The sequence below is a fragment of the Tachypleus tridentatus genome, chromosome 1 (genome assembly GCF_004210375.1).
Source record: "Tachypleus tridentatus isolate NWPU-2018 chromosome 1, ASM421037v1, whole genome shotgun sequence".
Lineage (NCBI taxonomy): Eukaryota > Metazoa > Arthropoda > Merostomata > Xiphosura > Limulidae > Tachypleus > Tachypleus tridentatus.
In genome coordinates this window covers 136,374,809-136,402,805 of record NC_134825.1, presented here as the reverse complement: position 1 = coordinate 136,402,805, position 27,997 = coordinate 136,374,809, and the positions used below count along the sequence as shown (strand labels likewise).

Genomic DNA, 27,997 nt, shown 5'->3' with positions numbered 1-27,997 from the left:
ATCTCAAAAAGGCTAATATGGGTATTAACACTTTTATTGATAAGCAGATAACAACGTTTCGACCTTCTCAGACCTTCTTCAGGTCAACGAAAAATGTTCTGTGCTTTATTTTAATTAAAGTTTTAACACTCATACCAGCCGTCTTGAGAATATATTTTTACTTCGAGTGGGTTTCTCGTTATCGTGAATGTATTTCAGTATTATTATATTAATTTCTTTACCTAACTTTCATTCAGAAGTTTCTTTTAGCATAAAAATATGTTTGTATAATACATATATATATATATACTAGTTAGTTGTTTGAATGAATTCATTTTTTATTTTAACCAATTTTGGTATAATTCAATGCTGCTGTCAACTTATTGTCAGAGAACCTGTGATTGAGAGTAGTATTACAGCTTCAGCTTCAGTATTGTCTGATGCAATTATACCACGTTGAAAATTGTCGGCTGAGGTAAACTAAATAGTAGCAAAAGGCGTTGAAGGTGGGGGACTAATTAAATTTCTATCAACTGGAAATTGAAAACAACAGAATTAATTTTGAGTCGATATTTCACTTGTTAACAATTTGAGGAAGGTAAAAATAACATTATGACAGATGTAAAGCAAATACATGATACTGTTACTGATATTGGTACTACTACACTAACTAGTTCTAGTAGTAATACTAATACTAGTAATAGCAGTAACGTGGCAAACGTGTCAGATCTTAGTGAATCTCAGCCAGTTGAAAAGAGTGCAGCACAACTTAAAAAAGAAGCTAAGAAAAAAGAAAAACTTGAAAAATTTAAACAAAAGCAGGAAAAAATCCAAGCGAGAGCTCAGTCTCAACCAAATACAGAGGTAACTTTCTTCAAACTCATTGTCTTTTCTGTCAGTACGTATCATAATATCACTGTAAATTAAAGTGTAATTGTAAATACTACATTTCAAGTGTACTGTGTAGTTAGATTAAGCTTGAAATGGAGCCCAATTTGTCCTTTCATGCATTTATGTTTTCAAATATTCTGTTATTATGGTGCTTCTTGTTTATAACATTTTTATTGTGTTTTAATAAAACTACAAATAAAATTTTCATCATTGTTTTATTAAAATTAATATTTGCTAAGCTCTAATGCTTTTAGATTTTCCACTCCATGTGGAAATAGACTCTAGCATGAACAGGCTCATATCCATGTGTGGAGAGTACTCTTCCATTTTTGTCATGATGGTTGGAAACTAGTCTTCTAGTATTTCTGTTTATAGTCGTATAAATTTCCTAATTGATTAACCTGTGATCTTCAGCTCAGTCAAAGTGCACATCATGATATTTTAGTAAAGGATCATATTCAAAATGTGATTATTAGTAGTGTATATGAACATACTTTGCAATAAAATGTAGTTAAAATTCATAATTTCCCTTTCTTATTTGAAAAGGAAATATTCAAATAACTTATCAGTCTTCACACCTGTGTCATGTAATGCATTTTTCATTTTAGTTCTTTTTAGATTTTCTTGATTATCTTTTGTAGGTTTCAGAATTACACCACTGTAAGAAACACATACCGTGGATATTGATGAAGCAGAATATAAAATTAGAACCTTTCACCTTCATGTTTTTCTAAGATGTCAGTAAAAATTATTCCATCCACAAGAGATGTCCCTTTTGTTTTGTTTGAAGATATTTATTTGCACATAAAAATCATACAAAAATTTTTATAACAACAATAAATAAGAGTGTATTTTGTGTGACATAATCCAGACAATTATTTGTTTAGTTTTAGTGGTTCAAGCTGATAGTTAACAGCTAATTTATGATGTGTGTACTAAATTACTGTCAGCAGTAATGGAATTTTTTTAACCTATTTATAGCATATTTGTTAAGCCAGATAAATTATAGTATTTATAGAAATTTTTATTCTAGTGCATGATATATTTTGTTGTATTCTAGAAAGAACATTTGAAAACTACATGAATTGTTTTTGAATAACTGACATAATTAGAAAAAAGTAAAATTATGAAAGCAGACACAGAGTGTAAACCACCTCAAGGTTACAAGTAAATGCCAAATTTCTTGTTTTTTTTGTGTATTTTACTATACTGATTAGTTGATTAGATTACACATCTCCATATACGATGTCTGTTTGACTCGGTCTTCCATGGTTGTTGTTTGTGTGTGTGTGTGTGTGTGTGAGTGAAGGGGTTTTTCTCTCCCACATTCTAATCATGCCACTTGGTTACTTTCACTTTTCTCACTGGGTTTGGTGTTATCTTATTTTCTTATGAGATACAAGCACTATAGAGCAGGGGTTCCCAACTGGTGGGTCTTGACAGGGGGGTTGCAAAGCCTTGGCAGGGGAGTGGCGTATCCTTGTTAGAAGTAGCTTTGGATGACATTAATTTTATTTCATCAATTACATTTTCATGTCGTGAGTGCCAAAAGGTTGGGAACCCCTGCTATAGAGGAAAGAGGAAAATATTGAGGTTTATGAGCTAAGGGTAGGAATGTTATTCCAAATAAAAGTTTTTTTTTATGGTTCCAGTATGATTGTATGTTGTCATCTAGTTATTAGCTGATCTTTTAAACAACCTCCATTGCCTTATTCCAGAATGAAAATTTCAGAGAGCAAAGCTATTAGAAAATAATTCTGAACAATCTGCTTATAATCAGTGCAGCAGTAAACATTCTTTATACAGTTAGGTTCAGAATGAATTGCCACAAACAACAAAAAGAGTTACTTAAATTTCTCTATTAGTGCCTTAACTTTGCATATTAAAATTTGTAATATTTTCACAACCCATAGAAGTTGCAGAGTATGAAGATTGCAATAATTCACATGTTAATCTTCTGGAAAGAGGATATTATTGTATGGTGAGGCTATTTACACCTACAGTTTACTAATTTTATTAATGTTGAACTGAACCTTTTCACAATGGGTTATGGGTCAAAGGCCATGTCATTACATTTGTTAACTTGCATTCAAAATTTTATTTAACTACTATTTTATGAATTTATATGAACAAGTTTAAAATCCAATTGTAGATTATAATTCAAATTTTGATATTATATATGAATTTATTTTCAAGTTAAGAACACACCTAAATATAGATTTTAGTGAGTAGTAGTATATTGAATGTAGTACTAGTTAAAATTTGATGTCTGTGATGTTAAAATACTAAATCTAAAGTTTTGTATCTTTTAGGAACTCGAATTACAGATATTGACAAGCTATAATATCAGATAAGAACTTCGTATCTTATTTTGCTGAGATATGGCTATACACTGAATCAAACATAGCAGGCCCCATTAATCTCTTTGCATTTATTGAAATGGTCCCTTATATATTCTTACTACAGTATATGACATGTTAGAAACTAATCAGCAACTAAGAATGTCCCCAGAGTGGTTTGTTCATCCATTTTAATCTGTGAAAAGACTATCACGTTTTTTCAATCCAAGTTTTCAAGGAGGTAGATTGTCTTTAGTCTGCTTGAAGTTTCATATTTTTTAAAATCTAAATACATCTTAGTTACTAAGCTTAAGTTATATAGTGGAATTCTATGGTATCTGTGTAGTAGTAGTAATGATTTTTTTGGTTATTTAACTTTATGCAGAGATGCCAACCATTATGATTTGAGCGTAATCATTACAATTTTGGTGTATACATTGTGACTATACGCTCATACAGACAAATATTACGACTTGTTGCAACTCCCAAATTTTAATATATTATATAGGCCTATACAGTTAAGTGATATATTGTTTCCCCAGGGCTTGAAAGGGGTGAAAAGAAAATTACTAGTGAGATACAAATAAATATTAATAATAAATAAAAGACATAGTCCAAATGGCTACTTGCGATAATCATGTTTGTGCTTGAAATAATAAAAAATATTTGTATCTCCGACATCCATCAATAGTTTGAGGGTGGTGCTTCTCCATACTGGGTGCGTGGAGGAATCCATAGTTGCATCATCAGTGCTTTTCAGCCAATCAGTGCTTGCATAGATGGGTATTTCTCGTTTTCTAAGCGGCATAGAAACACCAATGTGATCATTCACAAGATGGAAAAAAAGAAACCTTGTTCACCAGATTGTCTTGTTTTTGGCAAACCTGAAAGAACTAAAGCTGTGAATCAAAAATGTAGGAGAGAGTATAGTGCAAAATGCCGGTCATTGCATCAAAAGTAAGTGACAGTTATGCGTTTTGTACAGTTTGTTACATTGATTTTTCTGTGATGCATGGCAGGATAAACGATTGTTCCAGACATACAAAATCAGTATCTCACCAACAAAAGGCTGAGGCAAAGACAAAAACGATGCAGATAACGACATTTATGAGTAAGAATTCCGAATATGAAACCATAAATGCAGAAGTGATGTTCATGGAATTTGTCATTGCTCATAATTTACCCCCAATCATGCAGGACATCTTTTCAGAAAAATGTTCCCAGACTCTGATATAGCGATAAAATATGGCTGTGCAAGAACCAAAACTACACCCATTGTAGAAATGTTGGGTTGTGAAGATGACAAAATGTGTTTACAGTTTAGCCACAGATGGATCCACAGACATAGATGACTCAAAACTGTATCCACTGGTTGTGCAATATCTGTATGAGCTCTTTCTACAATCATTACGCTCAGTCATTTTAAATAGTTGGCATCTCTGCTGTATAAAACCTAAAAAAATTTGACGTCCTTCATGTGCGAAATTTTAAATGGCTTAGCAACAAGCAAGTACAACAGTTATAGCAAGAAGAGATAAGTATTTGCTTTACTTCTTAATTTATTGTTCTACTTTTCAAGAAAAATAAATCTAAAATTTAGTTTTAAGTAACAATCTATATGCATATAATGTATAGTAGTTAAAATGTGACTGTACATTATAAAATACTAGTCCACTGAAACAGCCAAGACAGGGAAGACTAAAGGTCAGTTTTATATTACTGGATATTAGGGTGAGTCAGCAGATAAAGGATAAAAATTAAAATGTCCCAATTTTTTTGCTCAATTGCCCAGTTGTGCCACTGCATGAGAAAAGAACATAGACAAAGTTTCATTTCAATCACGAAGTATTTAGGGGTCTCGCATCCCTTGCAAAGTTCACTATTTTCCTTAAATTTACCCTACATTACATTGTTAATGGTAATTAAATTATTTAAAGAAATTATTTAATATTTATTGATTATACAATTAGCAAAAACATAAAAACTTGAAAGAAAAATTTATTTCATTGAAGTTTTATCTTGCCTTTCCCCTTTGCATTATGTTCGCCGATGTTCTTCTGCCACCTGAATCATATACTGAAATTGATCTTCGTTCTTGGTGCGGCCCTTTTCCGTAAACTGTTGAATTAAAGCTACTCCTCTTTCAGCTGCGTCATTTGTCACAAAAATTTTCTTTACTCTGTCCTTACCTTGTTTGTACTCTTCGAGGGCTCCACTCTTACGGTGGTAATGATAAAATCGCTACTAATATCAGATGGTAGAAAATTTTCTTCGTTGCTGAGGTAAAAAAATCTGGAAATTTTCTGGAAACAGCACTGCTTGCAGCATCAACTGTTAAATGTGGAGTTGGCCTAGGAGATTATTTCACGGTATTCATATTTAAGACCATCTTGAGTTTGTTGCTATTCATTACACCGTCATCAAAGAGCGCAAGCCCAACTGCAACCTCAGATAAATACCATAAATGCCGATTCATTGCCTTTGTACCAACTTCCTTAATCATATGATTTTCATGCAATGCAAGTTCCTTGAGTAGTGTAAGGTCCCTTCGAGCTGCCACGGAAGCATCCTTAGCTGTAAACCATGAGAGCAAGTAATGTTTAGTTATAAAGACACACAAATCGCCAAGTTTGCTGCAGAAATGTGCGTCAAATGAAACACGAGATGAAGCAGGCCGTGGTTGCAGTCTACCAAACTCCTCTTGGAACATCCAAATTTTTAGAAAATATATTGCTTGAGCCATCCATCGTGTACGATGTACAGCACCAGGAGTACGGAAAGAAACTGAAGAACGTCCGTGTGGAAGAAATCCAAGAAAAATGACAGCTAATTCCAAGATCTCTTTATAATCGTCCAGTGGTTGATGAGATTGAAGGAGATTCTGACAAAATTGAATAATATCATCCTTCCAAGGCTGTATTCAGAGTGGCATTGCTTCTACTGCTGTTATGTACTTAGTTTTATTAATTTTAGGCCAACAATCTCTAAAGTTTAAAAACAAAGTAATATCTGGACTTTTTGATGTCTTTATCACAAGAGTAGAGAATACAGCGCTCAGAAGAATCTCCAAAATGTGATGTCTACAGGCAAGGTGCAAGAGCTCACGTTCAAGTGACATTTCAATCCTCAGACAGATGCCAGATTTGGATCCTGTATTGGTCGCTGTGGTGTCAAAGCAAAGCGATTTAATTCTGCCTTTACATTCCATTCTACTAAAAGTGATCCGATCTCAGAAGCTATTGAATTTGCATCCCCACTATCAATCTTGGGCACTGAAAGAATCTTCTTTACACCTTCACCTGAAACTAAAATTGCCAAACGTTCGATCTTCTCTCTGCCAACCAAGTCAGGCATCAGCTTACCATCCCAATGTAATGTCAAAGGAACATTTGGAGAAAAACTTTCCTTCAATTCAGCTGCTAGAAGAGTACGGTTAGTAATTCGTTTCCTCCTTATGGAACTTGGGCTAATGGCAAGATCCTTGATATTATGTCCAGTATGAGCTGCAAAAGGAAGCAAAATTTGCTCAGCTTTTTGGTCACTGATCTGGGTTCTGTCTAAAGCCGAAGCTAGCCTTTCACTAATGCCAACTTTTCGTTTGGTTCCAGAAGCACGTTGTTATTTTGTGCGCATTGCACAACCCCTAAATATTAATGTATTGGATTGATTTTTACGCTAGCATATTTTTTTCATTAAATGGAATCAAATTATAAGCGAGCGACTGAGTGTCACAACTTTTTGTTTTTTGACGCACCTACTGGACATGTAACATGGGTGCACATGCAACACATCAATGTAAGGTATGTTAGCTAGGCATGACTGGATGGTTAATATGATAAAAATTAAAAAATGTGTTTGTAAATATATTGCATTGTGAGACTTAACCTAGACATTTCATGTTATATTATGTAGGCATTCTAGCAAGAAAAAAGCATAAATTGTATTTATTTCCAATTTTATGATGTTTATGAGGTTGATTGAGTGACAGATCCTACATAGTTGAGAGTATCAAAAGTAACATAAAATATATTCTTATTGAAAACAAACATTTGAAATATATTTAGGAGGTTTCAGAGATTACAAAAATGGTATTTGAGATATTTGGGACAAAGAATAGTTTTTAATCATAACAAAATAACTTTGCACTCAGACTAGTAACAAAATTATATTCACAACTAAATCTTTAGTGAAAATATTTCATTAAAAATCTGATTTTTTTGTATACAAAATACTTCTGATCTTTATTAAAAGTCCACTAAATTTTGTGAAGATACACATGCTATATCAACAGTTATAGTGCAAATACTCAATGTGTGCAAGTGTGTAGATGAACTTGTATTATACTGAGACTGAAGTGAAAAAGTTAATTGTTTTTCAAGAATATAAATTTTTAAATCTTACAGTAAAATGATGTCTTGGAGAAATGGATGTCTGTCTGCCCTAGATTATACTTAGCTGAGCAAGTTTTTCTCATGGTTAACTCTTCATAACTGTTCAGATTTTGGTTGTTCAGTTCATGAAAAATTTGCCTGTGTAGGTGCAAGTATTGAAAATGCTGTTTATAAGAGTTTTGTAAAGAATATTTTCAGTGTGGGTTTGATTATTGTTAGTTTTAAATTATGGCTTTAAACAATACAACTCTATTTTTTTATTTTTGACACTTTTTACTAGCAAAATAATATGATTTGAAAAAAATATCTGTTTTAATTGAAATGTCATACAACTTGTAATTAGTAAATCACTCAAGGTTTACATAAGTTATGTAGAAAAAGAACTAAAGAATGGGTTAATAACTTGAAGACATAATAAGTAAATGCATACTGTTCTTAAATTCAATACTAACAACAATAAACATTATGAATAAGAGAAGTTATGGAACATAAAGAAGAGAATAAAAAAGCAAAAAGTTGCATGTTTAGGGGAAAGACCAACTAAGGGCTGCTCTTAGAAAAGCATTTTAATTTTTCTGTATGTTATTAAAAATTAGCAAAAAACCTTTAATTATTGCAAAATTTTTATTTTAATTTTTACATTATACAGTAGTAGCATTAAAATTCTTCAAAATCCTTTTTGTGGACTATTTTTGTATTGTTTTATGCCAATAAAAATGTTTATTATGTTTAAAAATGTGACTTTGTAGCAATTTATAGATTAAGAGTTCTTAGAATTTATTTACCATTCTGAATACTGCTCTGACTGTTAAACATCTTCTTTATCTGCTCTGTAGTTATTATAATTCCATGATTCCTACTTCCATTATAACTTGGGTATTCTGACTTTCAATGTTTTAGAAATCTGCTTTCTTGCTTTTTTTAGAATTCTGTATTTCAACTATGGACTTGTTTCTTAAATGTCTTATCACCTTTATCCCCACAAAGAATTTTCATCACAACTACAACTTTTGAACAATCCTAACCTAGGATAAGAAAGTACTTGCGATAAGTTGTGGAAGGTACAGTGTGAAGTGTGGGTATGTGACTTGTATATTAGTGAAGTATGTAAAGGATATATTTTGTTGACAGTGTAAGTACACACTCAACAAGTAAAGTCTTTCAGTATTTCAGAGATAAGTACATGTTTTAAATTCATTTTAATTTCCAAAATGTAAAATCTTATTACAGAAAAAAACCAAGGATAAAAAAGAAAAAGAAGTAATTGTATATGACAAACCAACTGCTTTGGGGGAAAAGAAAGGTAAGAGATTTTAAAATTGAAACTCCAAATAATTTCTGCTGTTTCTTACATAAAATCTGCTCATTGAAATCATGATTGCCAGTAAGTTTTAAAGTATACAAATTTGTTTTTTAGCTGTCTTCAGATCATGAAGGAGAACTTTTGATGTTTTGAAACTAATGTGTTGAATGATTTATTATATTATGATAAGCAATGTAAATCATGTCATTCTTTATTAACATAAAATGAGCTTCCATTCAGATGTATAATAGAATTTCAACTGTATTTTACACTCATTGATGCTATTTAGAATATTATTAGCATCTCTTTGTTGTTATTTTAAACTTAAAGAGTTGTACCACTAAAAGTTGGGTGGATTGATTCTACTATGAGTATAGATCTGAAATTAGTGGCATTTGCTTATCAGTTAATTATCAGCTACATTAATTGATTACAGTTAATCAGTACATTGTTACTCCAACTGTGTTATGTACAAACAAGCAAGAAACTATAGATTGACAGCAGGTGCTGGAAACTGTCTTTCACCTTATCTGCAATTAAATATTAGTGACAATTGCCATATAGCTTTAGTAGGTTAGATATGACAGAGACAGAGGAGGAAGTTTGGTGGCAAAGTTTTGAATATTTAGATATTTGGGATTATTGAAATTAGTAGTAATTAGAAATGCTAATTTCAATTAGTTTGTTATTATTGATTATCGATATAATATATAATACTTGAGTATGCTAAGACCTGATAAATTATGCATCTTTCTACTTATCTGGGATATATGGATGAAGTTAAAATAACAAACTGGAGAAAACCCATGTGTAGTCATGAATTGCAAGTTGACTAGAGCTGAAACATATAGTGATAACATCACATTTTTATCAAGTCATATAACAAAATGTAACATTCTACATCATTAAAACTTGCAGCTCTTACACAAAAGATCAGATGAAGTCTTACAAGGGTACGAAGTGATTTACAGTGAAAGCTAGACATAGAGACTAGTGCCACATAAATAAACATTTGAAACAACAGATGAGTAGCAGCTGTTTTTAAAAGTATTCAGAATAAAAAATTGGAAGTTACTAATAACACTTGTACCTGGAAATCTTAGCATCACATCTGGTGTATTATCTGATGAATGTGCAACAAAGACTTGCAGCTATCCCTTTGTTATTCTATAGTTTAGAAATGTGAATAGGTTGCAAAGAACATTAGAAGAATTGCAGTGTAGTCAGAAAATGTATTTGAAACTTTGTGTGTGTCCTGAGTATTCAAACCTTTATGCTTTGATAACAATACAGATGAAGTTGTCACTCATTCTAACCTGAATAATCCAAGTGTTTGTGTGTGTGTTAAAGCAGTTTTGTTACACTAAACCAACAACTTTCAGCACTTTTACAAGATGAAGGAAAGCTAAGGAGAAGATGGCTTGATTGATATATGCTAATTATCTTGAAGAAAACCATTGTAACTCGGGTGTTTCAGATTATGATGAGTCATTCATTAACCTTGAATGCAATTTTTGAAGCTACAGCAGATGGTATTGTAGAAGATGAATGCTATGGTATAGGGTTCTGTGATCTGTACATTGACTAGAAACATAATTACTATCACCAAGAACAAGATAGATATTTAGGGCATGTGGTAAGTTTTATTCCTTTATTGTTTGGATACTTAAATCTCTATTCAAAAGTTCCAACACTGAGTGAAAAACATTGAATGTTTAAAAAGTCCTTGAAGTGCTTGAAATTGATCTGAGCAATCTAGTATGAAATATGAATATGGAAAATCTTGCTTTGGTTAACCATTGGTATTGGGTTCCTTTTTTAAGCTTGCAACGGTTGAATTCTATTCTACCTCTGTATAGTTTGGATCCAAATACTTTCACAGCCGTAGTTTTTATGTATTGACATTTTTTGTTACCTCTCCTCCATTCACCTTTTATCTTAGGGTTTTTTGGTGGAGATTCATTCCCTGGTATTTTCCACTTTGGCATGATTGTCTTCTTCTGCCCTTTCTTTTCAAACATAGCTCCTCTCTTTTTGATCTCTTTGGTCAAGATGTCCTTTTATCCTGTGTCTGATTTAACTCTAACTTCTGTACAAGACTTGCAAGTGGCTTCCTTTTTAAGGCAGGATGTCTTTGAGGGTGATTGTGATTCATTACAATCCAAATTTAAATCTGCCTCTTTGCATGCTTCCATTTCCTCATTAGCTTTCCATTTGTTTCCGTCTTCTTCTGATTATATTCTCATATCTTGCTCCCCCTCCTTCCTTTCTTCTACTAGTTCCTGCTTCAAGGATCTTCAAGATTAACTGTCAGTGTTCCATCAGCTGTTCTGGTAACTAGGTGTGGAGCTGGTGGGGATAAGGTTTTAGCATTTTGACATCTTATGGGAGTCTTTCATTACAGTTTCTTGGGTTCTCCAAGTTCTCTCCAAATGGCTCATTCTTTATTTTCATCCCCTTCTCCATTGTCTTTTCATCTCATTAACTTTGTTCCTCCTCAGAACCCCATTTTTAGCCAGTATTTGTCTGAGAGAGTTCTTAACCTTCTTTTAAAAGGTACTGCAAATTGGGCAGATCCTTTTAAGCCAACATTCTATTCCTGTTTGTTCACTGTCCCTAGAGGACCAGGGACTGGTACCCCATCATTGGTTTTTCTTTCTTGAACCACTTCCTTGTTTTACCAATGCCCATTTCCTCTTCTTCTCCAACTGCACAAGAGGTTCTATCTCTTTTGGGGATGTGGATGTCTTTAGAGGTCCTCACTTTTCTTGGTCATGTCTTTGTGCATGGAACATTATTCAGGTTCCCTTCCTTAGACATCCTTGTCTGTCTGTCTTCTATGCATGTGGACTTTGCCTGGTGGTTGAACTTGCACAATACAACTGTGGGTGTTTCTCTACACAGTTGTATTTCATTGGATGTTGGTCTGCAGCAGTTATCTCTACCTATTAATTTCTTAGAGTTGCTCATTGTTTATCAGGCTTTGATTAATTTCCTTCTGTCTCTGGAACCAGTTAATTTCTATTCATTCCCACAATTCCATGGTTGTTTCAGCAAGGGGACACTCATCAAGGTTTACACACGTTGCACCTCCTGTTTTGAGCCCACATCCATCACATTCATTTGATGGCATGTCATATACCAGGTATCTTAAATTTAGTTGTGGATAATTTATCACATTCTAACAAGGTTCTCCCTGTGGAGTGTTTTCTTGACTATCAGGTGTTTGATTGTCTGTGCACACAGTGAGGAACTCTGTAACTGGGTGCATTTGTACCCATCTAAATTTCAAACTTTCAGGGTTTTGGTCTCCTGTTTCTCATCCTCTGGCTGCAACTGTTGATGCCTTTAGTTAAGATTGGGAGGAGGTATTACCTTTATGTATATCCTCCCATCTGTCTTCTTCCTTATGTCCTAGCCATCATACAAGCCATAGTTGTGGTTTCCACTTCTGCAGCTGCTCTTACCAACAACTTTTCCTCAGATAACTTCATTCATTCACACTATGTCCAGAACTTCCCATGCTCTGTGTGTGTGTGGCTTTTGTTTGATTTCTTGCCATGTGGACTGTGCTATTCCTACAGACTGCTTCCTTAATTTTCAATTCAGTATGCCCTTCTTCTGTGTCATTTTACCTATCTACTGTTATTGGTTCTCATCATGGTTTTTCTCCATTCTGTTCTACTTTGCACCTGCATTTTTATAAAGAGCTGTTGGTATCCACTGTTGCTGGTATCATGTGGCATTGTCAACCACCTTTATGTTTCACAAGATTTTGACATGTATTCACTTCTCCTGTCTCTGACCTTTTGATTCTTTGCCTTCACCATTCCTCACCTCTTAACTACCCTGCCTTATTGGAAACTAAGTGTTGCCATCTGTGCCCTCACTCCTCTTCCCTTTGAGCCTATGTCTTCTTGTTCCTTATATCAGTTTTCCTTAACTGTTTCATAATAGGAACCCCTTTAAACTCTGTTCCAGTCACTGTTACATTCAAATCTTAATTAAACACCTTTAATATCAATGCAAATGAATTTAATATTATAATGTGTGATGTGAATCAAGGTTTTAGTTTAACCAAGCTAAACTTTATTTCAAATAAAAATTACTTTAATGTATTGTCATGTGACCAACGAGCTATGAAAATTCTTGACTTTGACACGATCTTCAGTAACTCAATAACAGTACTGTAGAGGTTTGTTTGGACAATGGAATGCTTAGATAACCTTTGATTATATCATTTTAAAGTTCTCTGAATGCAGTTGGAACAAGTAATACATATTTTCAACTCTTGATAGCTGTCACTCCCACTTTCAGCAGATTTGTTTGTGATTTATAGCTTCCATGTGGATGTTATATACATGTGTATATGACCATTAGAAAGAGATATTTTGAAGTAATATCTAACAGTTGTTATTTTGAAATTATTGGCAAGTTGTTTTTACAGGGCACATGACATTGACTATAGTATGGTTGTTGTCTTTTTCATAAATGTATTGTAGCTAGGGTTAGATTAAATAAATAAAGCAGGAAGAAACATTATTGTAATGAACATTTTAAATTTTCTATGTATTTTATATATTTTATTTTAAATACATTAACATTTTTTGATTCTTTTAAAACATTTATACATTTATTTCTAATTATTATCCATATTTTTTCTTCTTGAAAATCCCTTTTTAAAAGTGGGGTTTGTCTTAAATTAGAGGGTATCTTAAATTTGAGTAATATGGTATATCACCTCTATTTCGTCATCTAACCAAATCAATCTTTTCTGCTCTAAACTTTGGCTGCACATGAAGGAGAATTTGTATTTATTCCCATTTATAACCTTTATCCTCTTCCTGATTCATATTGCCTCCTATGTACTGTCTGGGCTCTCTGATGTTAATGATTTGCATTGCTCCCTTTTATGGTTCCAGTACCCATTTGTTTATTCATGATAACCTTTTCTTCACTTTTCTTGTCACCATTATGGGTTGGAATCACCAGTTGATTTGTCTGGCTTATTTTACCCCTTTTCATGAGTGTAGTTGTCTATTCCATATCTTCTCCCATCAATTCTATCACTTTACCCATGTCCCTGGCTGCTAGATTTGTCATGTTTCAGAAGATGTATTTCATGCTGTTATGCTGACCACTCCTCATACATTTATCTCACAATTCCTGCTCTAAAGGTTACTGTCCACCTCTTATTGTCATATTGAGTTTTACAATTTCTATATGAGTGGGAAGATGCTCTTTTTATATTATTATTTTCTTACTGGGGCCTTTCCTATATCTTTAGACCCCATTCTGACCAGGTATACTTAGACCTACACTGTAAGGCATTCATGTATAAACTGCCTACATTGAGATGGGGTATTTTGCATGAACGCTTGTAGGATTTACCTCTGTGTTTTGCATTATTAACATGTTTGTTATAGACAATACATTCATGAACTAAAATGAGTAAAGCAGAAGGAATTTGCTATCCATCTCTGACATTTCTTGGTTTGTGTCGGTAATGGTCTGCTTTCAATAAAAGGTTTCACAATCACCCATTGCATTGTTTCTGGCATTCTATTCCTCTAGACTTTCCAGTGCATTCTTCCTCCCCGACTCTTTCGGTGGAGTAGAGGAATTCTTACCACTTTACAACTCCTAGCTGCTGGGATGGTGCACCATGGAGGCTTTCTTTTGAATGTGCTCAATTCCACTCATTTGAGAGTAGGGTGTGGGTGTTCTGCTGGTGTAGGTGGTGTATAGACACTCCTACCACTTCTTTCCAGATGCTGCCTGGTTATGAACTGGATTATTTCCATCACAGTACAGTTTATGCTTCTGACTAAGCATTATCCTTCCTACCATTGCAGGGGGTATTGGAGTTGTTTGAAACTAGACTAGTCACATTAGGTCCTTACAAGTGAGTGGATCAGTTGCCCTTTTCCAACCATGGACTGAATGATTCATTCCCCATGCTGCCTGATTCTGGACTGGAGTTGAACTGCTACATTACTGTCTGTCTTTCTGCTGTCATTAAGATGTCAATTCTCATAGAAATACTAATGTTCAAAATAAATTCACTGAAGTTTGCAATATTCAAAATCTATAAATGTTCATGATCAAATATTTGTAGTTTTTCAATTAGTGTTTATCACAATTATAGCTTCCAACTGACTGCAGCAACCAAAAATATATTTATAACTGATTCTTGGCTAACTTTTGTATCAATGAGGTGAGATTATTGAACATTCAACATTATTCGAAATCATGCTAGTGTTTTTATAAAACATATATTTTTGTTGACTTTAGCTGTAAATAATCTTCTACAATTTTAGAAAACAGGCATACTGTCAAATGCATGTCCAACAACATACATTCGCATGCATGAAATTAAAACAAATATGGGTATCAAAATTAAGGTATGACAGTAGATCCATTACAGATAATTACATAATTTCCCATTTTTGTCAGACTCAGAGACAGTCTTTTGGCTTTAAACTTTTAATTTGTCCATTATCTGTTTGCTTATTGTAGACCAATTGAATATAACCATTTTCCACAAGTGCGGTATAGCCAGTTTGTGGGTAGACAGAACAAAGATCCATTACTGTCTGTGTTTTTAAAGCAAATTCACAACTTTTATGCAAATCAATTTAATTCTTTCTAGCAAAAAAGGATCTTTTTTTTTTTGGGTGGGGAGACTCCTGTACCTTATTACCAGTTGTGCTCTTGACATGATACCCAAAAGTAGTGTAATAAGACATTCTTTGTATTTTGTTTCAGCATATTAATAATGGGTTAAAGCTGAAATATTCTATTTTAACAAGTATATGCTGGTTGGTAAAATGTATTTAGATACTGAGCATAAAAATGCCACTATTGGAAATAAGTTATTTTACTTAGAGCACTGCTATCATTGTTAAGTCAGCCATATAACAAAGAATGCAATTGTTATTTTCTAGAACCAGGTTTTAGTTTCATGTTATTGGGTCTGTTCTTAAATAATCGAGGTAATATCAGTGGAACTTCAGGCAGACTAATATGTTAACAATGTAGTTTGTTTAGGAACTTTAGTGGACTGCAACTGTAGTTGAAACCTTATAATTTGTAAACATGCTAGATAGTATCAAGTTTTATTTTCTCATAAAGATGTATTGAGTCTATACTTTTTTGTTGTGGCTATATTTTCCTACTTTTTCAATTTCTAAGTTATGTTGAGCTTTTTTTTTGTTAGCTGTCTATCCAAATGACTAGTTTTTAATACTACCAACAAAATTTTGTTAGGTAAGTGCAGTTGAAGCAGAAAGATTTATTAGTTCTATTTATAAAATAATCAAAGAATATGTAAAGGTGTCAAAGCTTGTATCCATATAATTGTGTTGTTGTGTAAATAATAGGCCTAAACTTTATCAAAAACTTTAATGTTGATTCTCTTTCCCCAAAGATACAATGCAAAAATCTACAGTTTGGTTCCCTGTGATTAATGCAGCAAATAGCCCATTATGGCTTATTCATCTAAAATTTTAACCAAATTCATCCAGTACATGTAGACTATATTTTATTTTTAATGCATTAAGACATATGTGACAAGTGTGCCACATGAACACACAGCCATTTTTTCTTAAAATATTTGATAAGGAATCATCCCAGCCTTGTTTGAAATTTTTCTTAAGTCTCTGTAAGAAAAGATATTTGTATGTGTGTTAATATGTTACATTTACAAAATGTAAAAGTGATATGTTGTTTTCAGATGTGTCTGGTGAAATGCCTGATGCTTACAGTCCAAAATATGTTGAGGCTGCATGGTACTCCTGGTGGGAAAAGATGGGTTTTTTCAAACCAGAGTATGGAGTAGGTACAGGTTTCCTATTGTTACATTTCTATCTTTTAGATAGGTAAATAGGTAGGCAGGTTAAGTGATAGATACAAAGTATTACCCAGATACTTCTGTTAATTGTAACTTAGCTCTTAATTTTCATTTTGACATACTTTGTTAAACCTATTCTATAAAATGTTTGGAGATGGCATGAATGGGTATTGAAGAGAACTTTATTATAAATGTAGAGTGTTTCAACAAGATTGTCATGGGTTATCTGATGATGACATAATCTTGTCAAAATATTGTACATTTTTGATAGTTCTCTTCGTTACCAATTCAAGCAAACTTTTAATGCTTATTTTCTAAAAAGTGCGTTTTTTGTCTTCAAACATAAACCTATACTTTAAACTTGCATCAAAACACATGGTAGTTTGTTGTGCAGCCAGCCAAAATAAGCTCAGTATTGTATATGCATTTGCACACATTAAGTGTTTATACTGTAACTTGCGATGTACTTTATGTATCTTCACAAACTTTGGTAGACTTTTAGTAATTATTCCAAATATTTTGCACACAAAAAAATTAGATTTTTTTAACAAAGTATTTTTCACTAAAGATTTGTTTGTGTTTCTTTACTTTAACTGTGTGGGGCCTGTCAATTTGGCAGACCTCTAAATCACCATAAAACTTTAGGAAATAAATATAAACTATACTCTTTTTCATTCTAGAATGACTATAAATTATAACACAAAAATACAAGTGTTTAGTCTAAATAGCTCGATTCTCATGATGTTATACACATTTACTTTTATTATATTGACATTTCACTCTTCCTGGGTAATAAAGCAGAACTTACATTGATGTGGCACATGAGTACTCATTTCTGTAGCCAATAAGACTTTGTTTTTATAAAGTGATCCTGTCTAGGCTGTGTTTTAGTGGAATAGTAATGTTTTGTAATATGCAGTCATATTTCAGTTACTATACATTGTATATATATGTATATAGATTATTACTATTTTGAAATGAATTATGAAACTTGTTTAGGAAACAATCTCTTCTAGCTACAACCTTTGAGCTCATTTGCTGCTTGATGTAGGCAATCTAGCCTTTTGAAATTTTACACGTGGATGATATGAAACAAAATATTTTTTTTAGATTATATAATGTATATATATGTGTGTGTGTGTGTATGTTTTTTAGAGAAAATTAATATTGATAGTTAAGTAAATTAAATTAAACAAAATGAAATGGAAGGACTGTGTTAAAAACAACAAATTCAAATCTCTGACTAATTATGTTAGTTTGTTATAAACAAAACAAGGTAAAATAAAAATACTGCACTAATTTAAAGGATCCCAGGGTACAAGCTATAATGTGGGATATAAAATGTACCCTAGGTTTTGGAGATGACTGAAGAAGTAGGTTCCACATTGTGGTGGGAATACACTGTTTGTCAGCCTTTACCTCCATTCACCAATCTTACATAAAGAAATAAAGTAAAGGAATGGCAATAGGAATTAAAATTAGAGATATAGAAATTAGGAGAGCAAGATGTGGGTGCTTAAGCCCACAATGTCCCACGTCTATACCACCCTTCACTGCCTGCAGATAGTTGTGAGAAGGTGACTGCTCTCCCAAGTAAAGAAATTTGTTGAAAAATAATAAGTAAAATAAACTTCTCTTGAAATTAGCTTTTCAGCTCTCATTATGGTAGAAAGGCAGTAATTTGTAGCCCAGTAAACAAATCATACTACTATGAAGGATCCCATTCCAGTTATCTAAATTAGCTAATATAACTCTCAACCACCGCCCATTAAATTTGCGGTAACTATCACACTCTGAACAAGCCTTTATATGTTGTAAGGTGTACGTCTGCATAAAATTGTGCTAAGTTGTTAATTGACCTTATTTACAACTAATAGTTGTTAGAAATGTTTAGTAAAATTTCTTTAATACATTTTTATACTTGTTATAAAAATAGTGTAATAATTTTATTAAATTTCTGTATTAAATCCATTAATACTAATTTTTGTATTAGTATTTCAACATTACTGACAAAATATTGTAATTTATTACAAATTTTATGATATCTGAATAATTACGAAGTTATAAGGCTAATGAAAGAAGGGTGTGGTACATTACTATTGAGATATCTTTACTATTAGGAGAATAGATTTGTTTAAAACTACACCAATCCAGATATTTTTACCTTAACTTAGACATATATATATATAAATGATTTAATTAGTATAAATAATCCCAAAATGATATTAACACTTATCTATCCAGCAGAATTAGAAATTAAAAAATACTTCAATATCTAATACAGAAGCACATTATTTTGATTTAGAAACAAAATAATTGATAAGAATATCAATGAAAATATTTTTCAGTTTCAGTTTATGGTTTACCCTCTTTTGATGTGTATATGTAAAATATATAATATAAATATATATATTCTGACACAAGTTGAAAATTGCAGGATGCATATGCAATTCAGATTATCTTGTTAAATAACATAATGCACAAGCTGTTCACACATATACTTCATGACAATTTTTATTTTTTCTTACCTAAGGAGGTTTTATTTTTTACTTCTAAGTTGCTTTTATAATTATAAATAAGGAAAACAAATTAAAAATAAAAACCTCATAATTAAATATCGAACATTTTTGTTCTCAGTAAAGATGTATATTTTATTGTCTTTACTGTAACATTATACTTGATTCTCCAAATTGTAGTTAGTAATGGAAATAAATGTTAAATAAAATGTATAGTATTATTAGTACTGATCACAAAATTTTAAAGTCCTCACGATCAGAGTTTGTACTTCTCAAATGCTCACATTTATTTTATTTTATTGCTTAGAAACTAGAAGAAACAAAGCAAATGGTACTGTCTGTCTTATTAGTCATGATGAAGTTTCACAGTAAACTTCTGAGTTTCTTCTAATCTGGTTTTAAATTTAATTTCTATGGTAATTTTGCTGTTACTGGCTGAAGTGGAAACCTCCCAAATATAAAAGTAACAAATCCTGTTTAACTGTTACCATACCCAACTATAGCATAGTTAGGAAGTCTGGTAAATTACAAAATATTTTTGGATCTTAAAAAAAAACTAAATATTGTTTGAAAAGTGGTATTTGTCATAACACTTCAAACTCTCCAACAGTATAAGAGCTTTTTATCTTCAAAGTAACTTAAAAAGACTAACATAATTATGTAGAGGAAATGCAGAGCCTTCAGTTGTTTATAAACGTATAGGTATATAAAACACAGTTGTATAGAAACAAGTCTTCTAAAATGATGAAGTGATGGGTCAAAGTACGTAAGGTGGATTTGATCAGTATTATGATATCTCAACAAACAGAAAAGGTAGAAGATTCTTTTGTATTTGAGTTTGCTAATATTGAAAATTTGAGTCTATAATTTGTATGAAACTGTAGACATTGTATTGTGGGCATTATGCAATATATTCTAACAAAACCCAAAAAATGATGTACATTCAAATTAAGATATTAAAATTTCTGTTCAAATCTCTACAGTATGATAGCAAATTTATTGACATGTATTTCCTTACTTATAATGAGCCATTTTTATTCATTTTCAGGGGAAATCCTTAGAAAGACCAAATCCATTAGGAAAATTTGTCATGGTTATACCTCCCCCCAATGTCACTGGAAATTTGCATCTTGGACATGCTCTAACTAATGCTATCGAAGATGCTGTAACCAGATGGTAAATTTTTTATTTTAATGTTTTTCTGTTGTCTTTTCAATTACCTTGACCTATAGACATAATTTATTATATTGACCAAATTAAATTTATTTTAGTTTTTTTAGAAAATATATGACTGTTATAGATGGTATTCTCTAGAAATGTAGTTTTTAAATTCTGAGGGGAAAAGAGAGAAATGTATTTAAAATTTTGTCCAGATATCTGAAAGGTAATATCTAGATTTGGATCTACATTGTAATGTCATAAAAAATTGTTAAATTGATGTTACTGTTGGCATCTAATTGTCTTCACATGTAGCATTTAGCTTTAATGGGCCTAATTGGTTAATGTTAATCCAAGGCACATAATTCTTCATGTGTATGGTATTAGAAGCAGATTGAGTTATACATGTAAGAGTTAAATCTACTAAATGTAAGTATAGATCTACTATTAAGTCTAGTTTTTCAAAAACTAAACAAAAATTCAATATATGATCTAAAGGTTTATTAATTCCACTTATTTTCGATGAAATCAGCTAACTTTTGTGTAGGCTATTTTGTGTCTAAGCTTGTGTAACTAATGAATGTGACAATTTTATTTCACTTACTTGAATTTGCAAGATTCAGAGATGTAATGATAAATTGTATGTTTTACACTAAATCTACCTGTTGCTGCTCGTGTATCAGCGTTGTATTTGTTACCTTTAGTAACAATTCCAATTATTTTGTGCATAGAAAATCAGATTTTTTAATGAAGTATTTCAGTAAAAAGATTTGTTTGTGAAAATATTTTGTTTTTTAGTTTGACTGTGATGTGTTTATCATATGATGATGAAAAAAATTATTATTTGTCCCAAGAATCTCAGATATTATTTGTATAATCTCTAAAGCCTCCTAAATAATTTCAACGGTTTGTTTTCAGTAAAACTATATTTTGTTATTTTCTCTACTCTAAATATACAAGGGTCTGTCACTGACTGATCTTGTTACCACCATAAACAAATTAGGAAATATAAGTTTGTTTTGTTCTAGAATGACTACATATTTTAAGAGAAAAACACAGATGCTTAGTGTAAATAAATTAAATCTTGTGTTATTACATGTTTGTATATATATATATATATATTTTTTTTATTATTACATTTACCTTCCAGTCATGCTTGGCTAATATTACAGAGGCCACATTGACACAGCACACATACTACCATATCTAAGGGTATAAAACTGGTCTTTACAAAGTTACCTCTCTTGGTTGTGTTTTAGTGGACTATAATTTTGTAAAATACGACCATATTTCAATTATTATACATTATATATGTATATAGATTACTATTTGCAAACAAATTCTTAAACTTATTTTTCTTAAAACATAGATAAGTCAATGAAGAAGTAAAACAAACAGTTTTCTTCTTCTTACAACTTTTACACTTGGATGCTGATTTTCATAACTTCATCAGTAGAAAAAGATGGGTAACTGATAAAAGAAAAAAAGGAGAATGAGCTAGCTCCCTGTTAAGTGAATTGTATCTATATTAACTCAAAATTAATGTGCTCATCCAAAATCCTCAATAAAATATTCAGTTCCATACCAGATAAACACTCAGTAATTGTAAGTTTGCAAAACTTTTGTATATAAATCATTATTTGTAACAACCACTGTTATAAATTGTGTTATTCCTTTATACCAAGGTATCTTTGTATTAAAAAAGAAAGAAAACTGTATGTATCAATCATGTTGGCAAATATTAATTTGATATATATTGTCATTTAATTAACTTCTGTATTTAAATTATCATTTAACTCGGTTTCAAGCTATTTTATATTGTAATACATAATTATTGATATGGGGCTTGTGTGTCTGAGATCTGAGTCAAAGACAAAATTAGTTCAAAATTCAAATCTTAATTGAATTTATTTTTTCAGTGCCAATAAGGTTTTGTTATGTCTGATTATCAAGATTTTCTTAAATCACCCTCCATCAAACAGCTAGAAAGGTATAACAAAAGTGACTTGCTCAAAAATGCTAAAGTGTTAGAACTAGAGGTTACAAAGTCAATGAGAGAAAAATGAACTAAAAGGAGTATTATTGAAATACTAGTCAATGATGATTTTCTGCCGAGGAAACATTAAGGGAATACTTTAGTTTCCAGCTGTCTAGTAAGGTTTGAATGATAAGTGTGATTTAGACATCCAATTAGAACTTGAATAAATTGAGCTTGAACCAGGTCAGAAGAGAAAATAACATCTTGATGCAAAAAAAGTGTGTTGAAGCCAAAAAAGAAATTAAGCTGAAAGAAATAGAAGTTAGACTCAACTTTGACCAACCAAGATGAATTACAGCTTTGACCTTAATATATTAAATTACCATTATTTAAGAAAAATGAAGTTGATAAATATTTTTAACATATTGAGAAATTTGTCCAAACCATGAGTGGTCCTTTATTATTACAAAGTATTTTGACTGGTAAAGCACAAGAAGCTTATGCCTCTCTCTCTCTAGAAGATCGTGCAAGTTATGATAAGGTTAAAGCAGTTTTTTTTCAAAGCATACAAGTTAGTACCAGAGGCTTATCAACAAAAGTTTCAAGGTTATTGCAAACAAGATAGCCAAACGTGTATGTGATTCACCCATGAGAAAAAGGTTTACTTTAATCAGTGTTGGTATATTGGTATCAGCTTTAACAAACTAAGACAATTATGTCTAATTGAGGAATTTAAACACTGTTCAAGTGACAACCTCAAAACCTACTTGGATGAATAGAAATTTAAAACACAAGAGGCAACTGCTCTTTTTAATGATTACACTTTAATGCATAAAAACCACTTTTCATAAAAAGAAATTCCTATTTCAACAAAACCTGTGTCTGTTCAATCCACTGAAGTTGAGAATTCAGCTCATTTCAAAATCTTCTGACAGGATAAAACTTCATTGAAACAATCAAGACTTGTCTGTCAGTTTTGGGAAAAAAAACAACACAAAAAAAACATGGTTAAGTTGTGCTTAGTTGTTGGTGTTTGGAAAAGAGAAAAGAAACCAACACGGAGTGCATTTGTATGCACATATGGATGTAGTTTCACCAGATCACCTGATTGTTGTTGATTTGGCAACTGATATAAACACTTATGTAATTGATGAGGAATTTAAATTTCTTTTGTCTCTTAGTTCTTTGTTGTTGACAGTTAACACTGTCAGTGCCATACCCATGCATATTCTGAGTGATACTGTGGCAGCTTGATCATTGTAGTTAGAGTGTGTATTACCTTTGGGTTCAAGTTCTGCCACAAGTGAGTTTGTTATTGTTCAGGGTATTGAGAGTGGCTTTGTGAATGTTTCTTATTCTAACATTTATTTAGCATTGGGCCAAGTTTTGGAACCAGTTGTTGGAATAAGACCTACTATGCCAATTAAGGCATTATTGCTCAGAAACAGTTTGGCTGGGGAAAAGTTGTTGTTGAACTTAAAATGGTTGGCAAGCTGATCACTCTCATCTAAGGATGATATTGTTGAAGAAAATCCAAATGTGTTTCCCTCATGTGCTGTGACTCAAGCTCAGGCTAAGAAATTAAGTCAAAACAAATGATAGATATATATTTAGAGAATGATATTGTAGATTTGTCTTAGGCATCATTTTATTCCAATAGGGATGAATAACTGTCCTACTGACAATTCATCAGTGAGTAACAATGATGGATGTGAAGGATCTAGTTAACATGGTGAATTTATGTTTGCTAGAAGTAAACTAATCCCTGAGCAACAAAAGGATTTGCATATCTTATTGCTATTTAAATTTGTACTCTCAAAGAATAAACTGGAAGAAGTTCCAAATGGTTAGTTTTTCCAAAATGGTGTGCTCATGAGAAAATGGAGACCACCAAACATACCAGCTTCAGAGGACTGGGCTGTATTTATCAAATTGTTGTTCCAAAAGCATATCTTTCTGAAATATTGAAAGTTATCCTTGAACTTCCCTTGGGAGGTCACCTTGGTATTAACAAGATGTGACAAAATTGAAATTTCTTTTGGCCAGAAATTAGCCAAAAGTTTCTCAGTTTTGTAAAATTTGTCATACCTGACAGTTGGAAAACCTAACCAGAAAATTCTTCTTGCATCTTTGAAATCTACACCAGTTTTTCCAAAAACCCTTCAGTTGTGTAATTGTTGATAGTGTTGAGTTTCTACTAAAAATTCTATTAGGGAACCAGCATTTGTTAACTATCATATGTGCATCCACTCAATTTCTTAAAGCTATTTTTTTGAGAAACATTTTAAGTCAAATCAGTTTCTAAAGCTTTAATTGATTTTTTTTACTTTTTTGGGGGTTACCCAAAGGAATTCAGATGGAGTGGGAATCAAACTCTATGTCTGGGTTGTTTTAACAGATTGTTTACAGATCAAATTTAGTGCTTACCATCCAGAATCACAAAGTGCTCTTCAAGGATTCTATTCTACCTTGAAGAATATGGTTTGGGCTTACTGCCTCAATTAAGGTGAAGGAATTAATTTACTATTATTTACTCTTCAGAAGTTAATAGAATTTAGTCCATTTGAGTTGATGTTAAGCCAATCAGTGTGTGGTCCTTTGAAGTAGCTGAAAGAACAGTGGTTAGAAATTGATTCAAAAGAAATATTCTTTTTTCATTATGTGTCCAAATTTTTGGTGCAGATTCTTAGATTCTAATAAATTGGCTCAAGAAAATTTGAAATTATGTCAAGCTAAAATGAAAAATGTTTATGACCATAGGGCTGAAGAGTGTAAGTTCCTTCCTTATGACATGGTCTTAGTGTTGTTACCATATATGAGACATCCATTCAAAACTAGGTATTGTGGTACCTCCGAGGTTGTTCAGAAGGTTGATACAGTCTGTGTTGTAAAAACACCTGGTCATCAAAAGGCTGCCCATCTGTCTTCCATGAATATTTTGAAGACCTGTCACATCTACAATGCATCTAAAATATTTAATCATTAAGTGTTCTCCTAATAATGATGACAATTACCTTGGCCAAGAAACCCATAACTTTGAAAATATCAGGGATGAATGCAACATCAAACTTAGTTATTCTCATATCATGGCCAATCTTGATCTCCTGAAAAGAAAAATTAACTTCCTAGTTTAATGATTGAATACAAATTAATATTTCTGGATGTTCCTAATAAAACCAACAAACTGTGAGTAATGTAGATGATGATATGCATAAAAAATTTCTTGTATGCTGAAAAACAGCATTATAGAGCCTAATAAAAGTAAATGGCCTTGATCTTGTGTTCTGGCTCATAAATTTGATGGTTTGGCTAGATTCTGTACAGACTTTTGCAAAATAAACGCTTTGACGAAGACAGAATTCTATCCATTTCCTAGAATGGAGGATTGTATTGATAAAATTGGAAAAGCCAGATATTTCACACAGTGTGAACCACTAGAGGGATACTGTGCTGTTCCTCTAATTGACAAGGCAAAAGAAATCTCTGCTTTTGTTACTCCTGTTGGGTTATACTAGTACAGTATAAAACCTATTGAGATGGAAAATTCTGAAATGACTTTTCAGTGAATGAAGAATCAATGTCTGAACAAACTGTCAGATGTTGGAACTTGTGTTGATGATATTATGAATTCCAATGATGTGGGTAGAAAATTTGTTTTGTGTGATGTTTTTGAGAGGTTTAAGAAAGCTACTCTCACTATATGTTTGGCAAAATGTGACTTTTGTGAAGACAAAGTTGTGTACTTAGTTCATGCAAAAGTTAATTGTATTGTGAATTATCTATTTCCTATCAACAAGGAAGGTTTCATAATGTTTTTGGGAATGGCTTGTTCTTACATAAAGTTAGTTATGTAAAAATTTTGCCAACAAAATTTGTTGAAGAAAAATTAAAGTCAAAATGGTTTGAAACATGTCAATCTGCTTTTAAGAAGGTCAAATTTTTATTTTGCACTTACCCTGTATTGATGGCACCTAACTTTGATAAGCCTTTTGTGTTAACTGCTGATGCCAGTGATTGTGGTGCTATTCTGTTACAGTCAGATAACAAAGGTATTGAACACCCTGTTTGTTATTTTTTTCTGATCACTTTAATTGTCACCAAAAGAATTATTCTTCTGTAGAAAAAGAAACATTAGTTTTAGTGTTAGATTTAGAACATTTCAGTAAGTATTATCAGCATCTCAACAACTTGTTATTTGTTCTGATCAAACCATTGATGTTTTTGAACTAAGTGAAACAAAACTGTTAAGTTGGAGTTTATTGTGACAAGAGTATGACTTGATAATCCAAGTCAAAGTAATTGATAACATCTGTGTTGATGCACTTTCACATGCTGTGTAGTTTTCATGATTGTAGTTATTTATATTGATTGTATTATGTACTGTCATGGTTATTGAATTTTTGTAATTCTGAGAATGTATTATATGTAATGTGTGTGTGTGTGTGTGTGTATATATACTTTAAAATTGTCTAAAGTCGATTTTTAATTCTTTTAGGAAGGAGATGTGACAGATTTACTATCATATATCTACTTTAATATAAATAGTTTATATAGGATAAACATGTATTTAGAAACATACATCAACTTGTACAGTTAAATCTGTATTGTAAAATTTTCACCAGTTCACTAAAATCATCGATGGTTTTCAAGTGTTAGAATCAATAATGCATATGTTGTATGTAAACATTAGTGCATCATCTATATTGTTGTGCAGGCTGAAATTTGTAGAAACTTACCTCTCATGCGTATAAATGTAACCAACAAGATGTTCCAAGAGACAGTGTATATTATTTTGCTGTAGTTGGTATAATATATAACTTGGAAGCTATAGCTGTGATTAACTCTTATTAATTTGAAACTTAATGTATTGGACCAGGAATATTTATAAATTTTGATCATTATTAAGTGTTTAATTTCAGCAGATAGCCTTAGTGTAGCTTTGTGTGGAATTCAAAAAACAAATTTCAGCAAATCCATTTTGGAGATTAATATTTTTATGGAAACAATAAATTCACTGGTGGAAAAACTCGATGAATGATTGGCAAAGAAAAGATGAATGAAGTGACAGCTAGATTCACACTACTTAAAACGTACCTGTATCAACTCAAAATTAATTTGCTCATCATAGACTCTTGATAAGATATCCACTTTCAGACAAGATAGAATACTTTATTTTTCTGTGTTTGTAAAACTTTTGAACATAAATCATTGTTTGTAACAACAGCTATTATAAATTTTATTATTACTTGTATATTAAAATATATTTGTATTAAGAAAGAAAAGAATCTTGTTGGCAGATATCATAAATTTGATACATGTTGACATTTAATTAACTTTTAATCATTTTCAGATTATTTGAAATTGTATTGCATGAATCTAATGATTCATTTCATTCAAAGGATCACAGCACTTTATGGTACTATTCCCCAAAATTTCAATTGCATAAATATTTTCATGCAGAGAAGACAAAATATCTTATTTAGTCATACATGTATAACCTCTGTATGTATCTGCCAAACTGTAGCAGAAAATCTAGAAATCTGGTAAGAATATTGTTTTTTATTTTAAGAACTTGCATGAAATGCATCAA

At 31.8% G+C, this 27,997-nt stretch overlaps 1 protein-coding gene across 1 annotated transcript in view; it reads left to right on the top strand.

Moving 5' to 3' along the window:
* The first annotated feature begins 367 nt into the window (after nt 1–367).
* ValRS (Valyl-tRNA synthetase) overlaps nt 368–27,997 on the top strand; it is a 113,417-nt gene continuing 85,787 nt past the window's right edge. The window contains exons 1-4 of the mRNA XM_076453772.1: nt 368–843; nt 8,831–8,903; nt 16,639–16,739; nt 20,320–20,447. Coding sequence (XP_076309887.1) covers nt 592–843; nt 8,831–8,903; nt 16,639–16,739; nt 20,320–20,447 — 554 coding nt within the window. The 5' untranslated portion in view covers nt 368–591. The remainder of the gene's footprint in view (nt 844–8,830; nt 8,904–16,638; nt 16,740–20,319; nt 20,448–27,997) is intronic.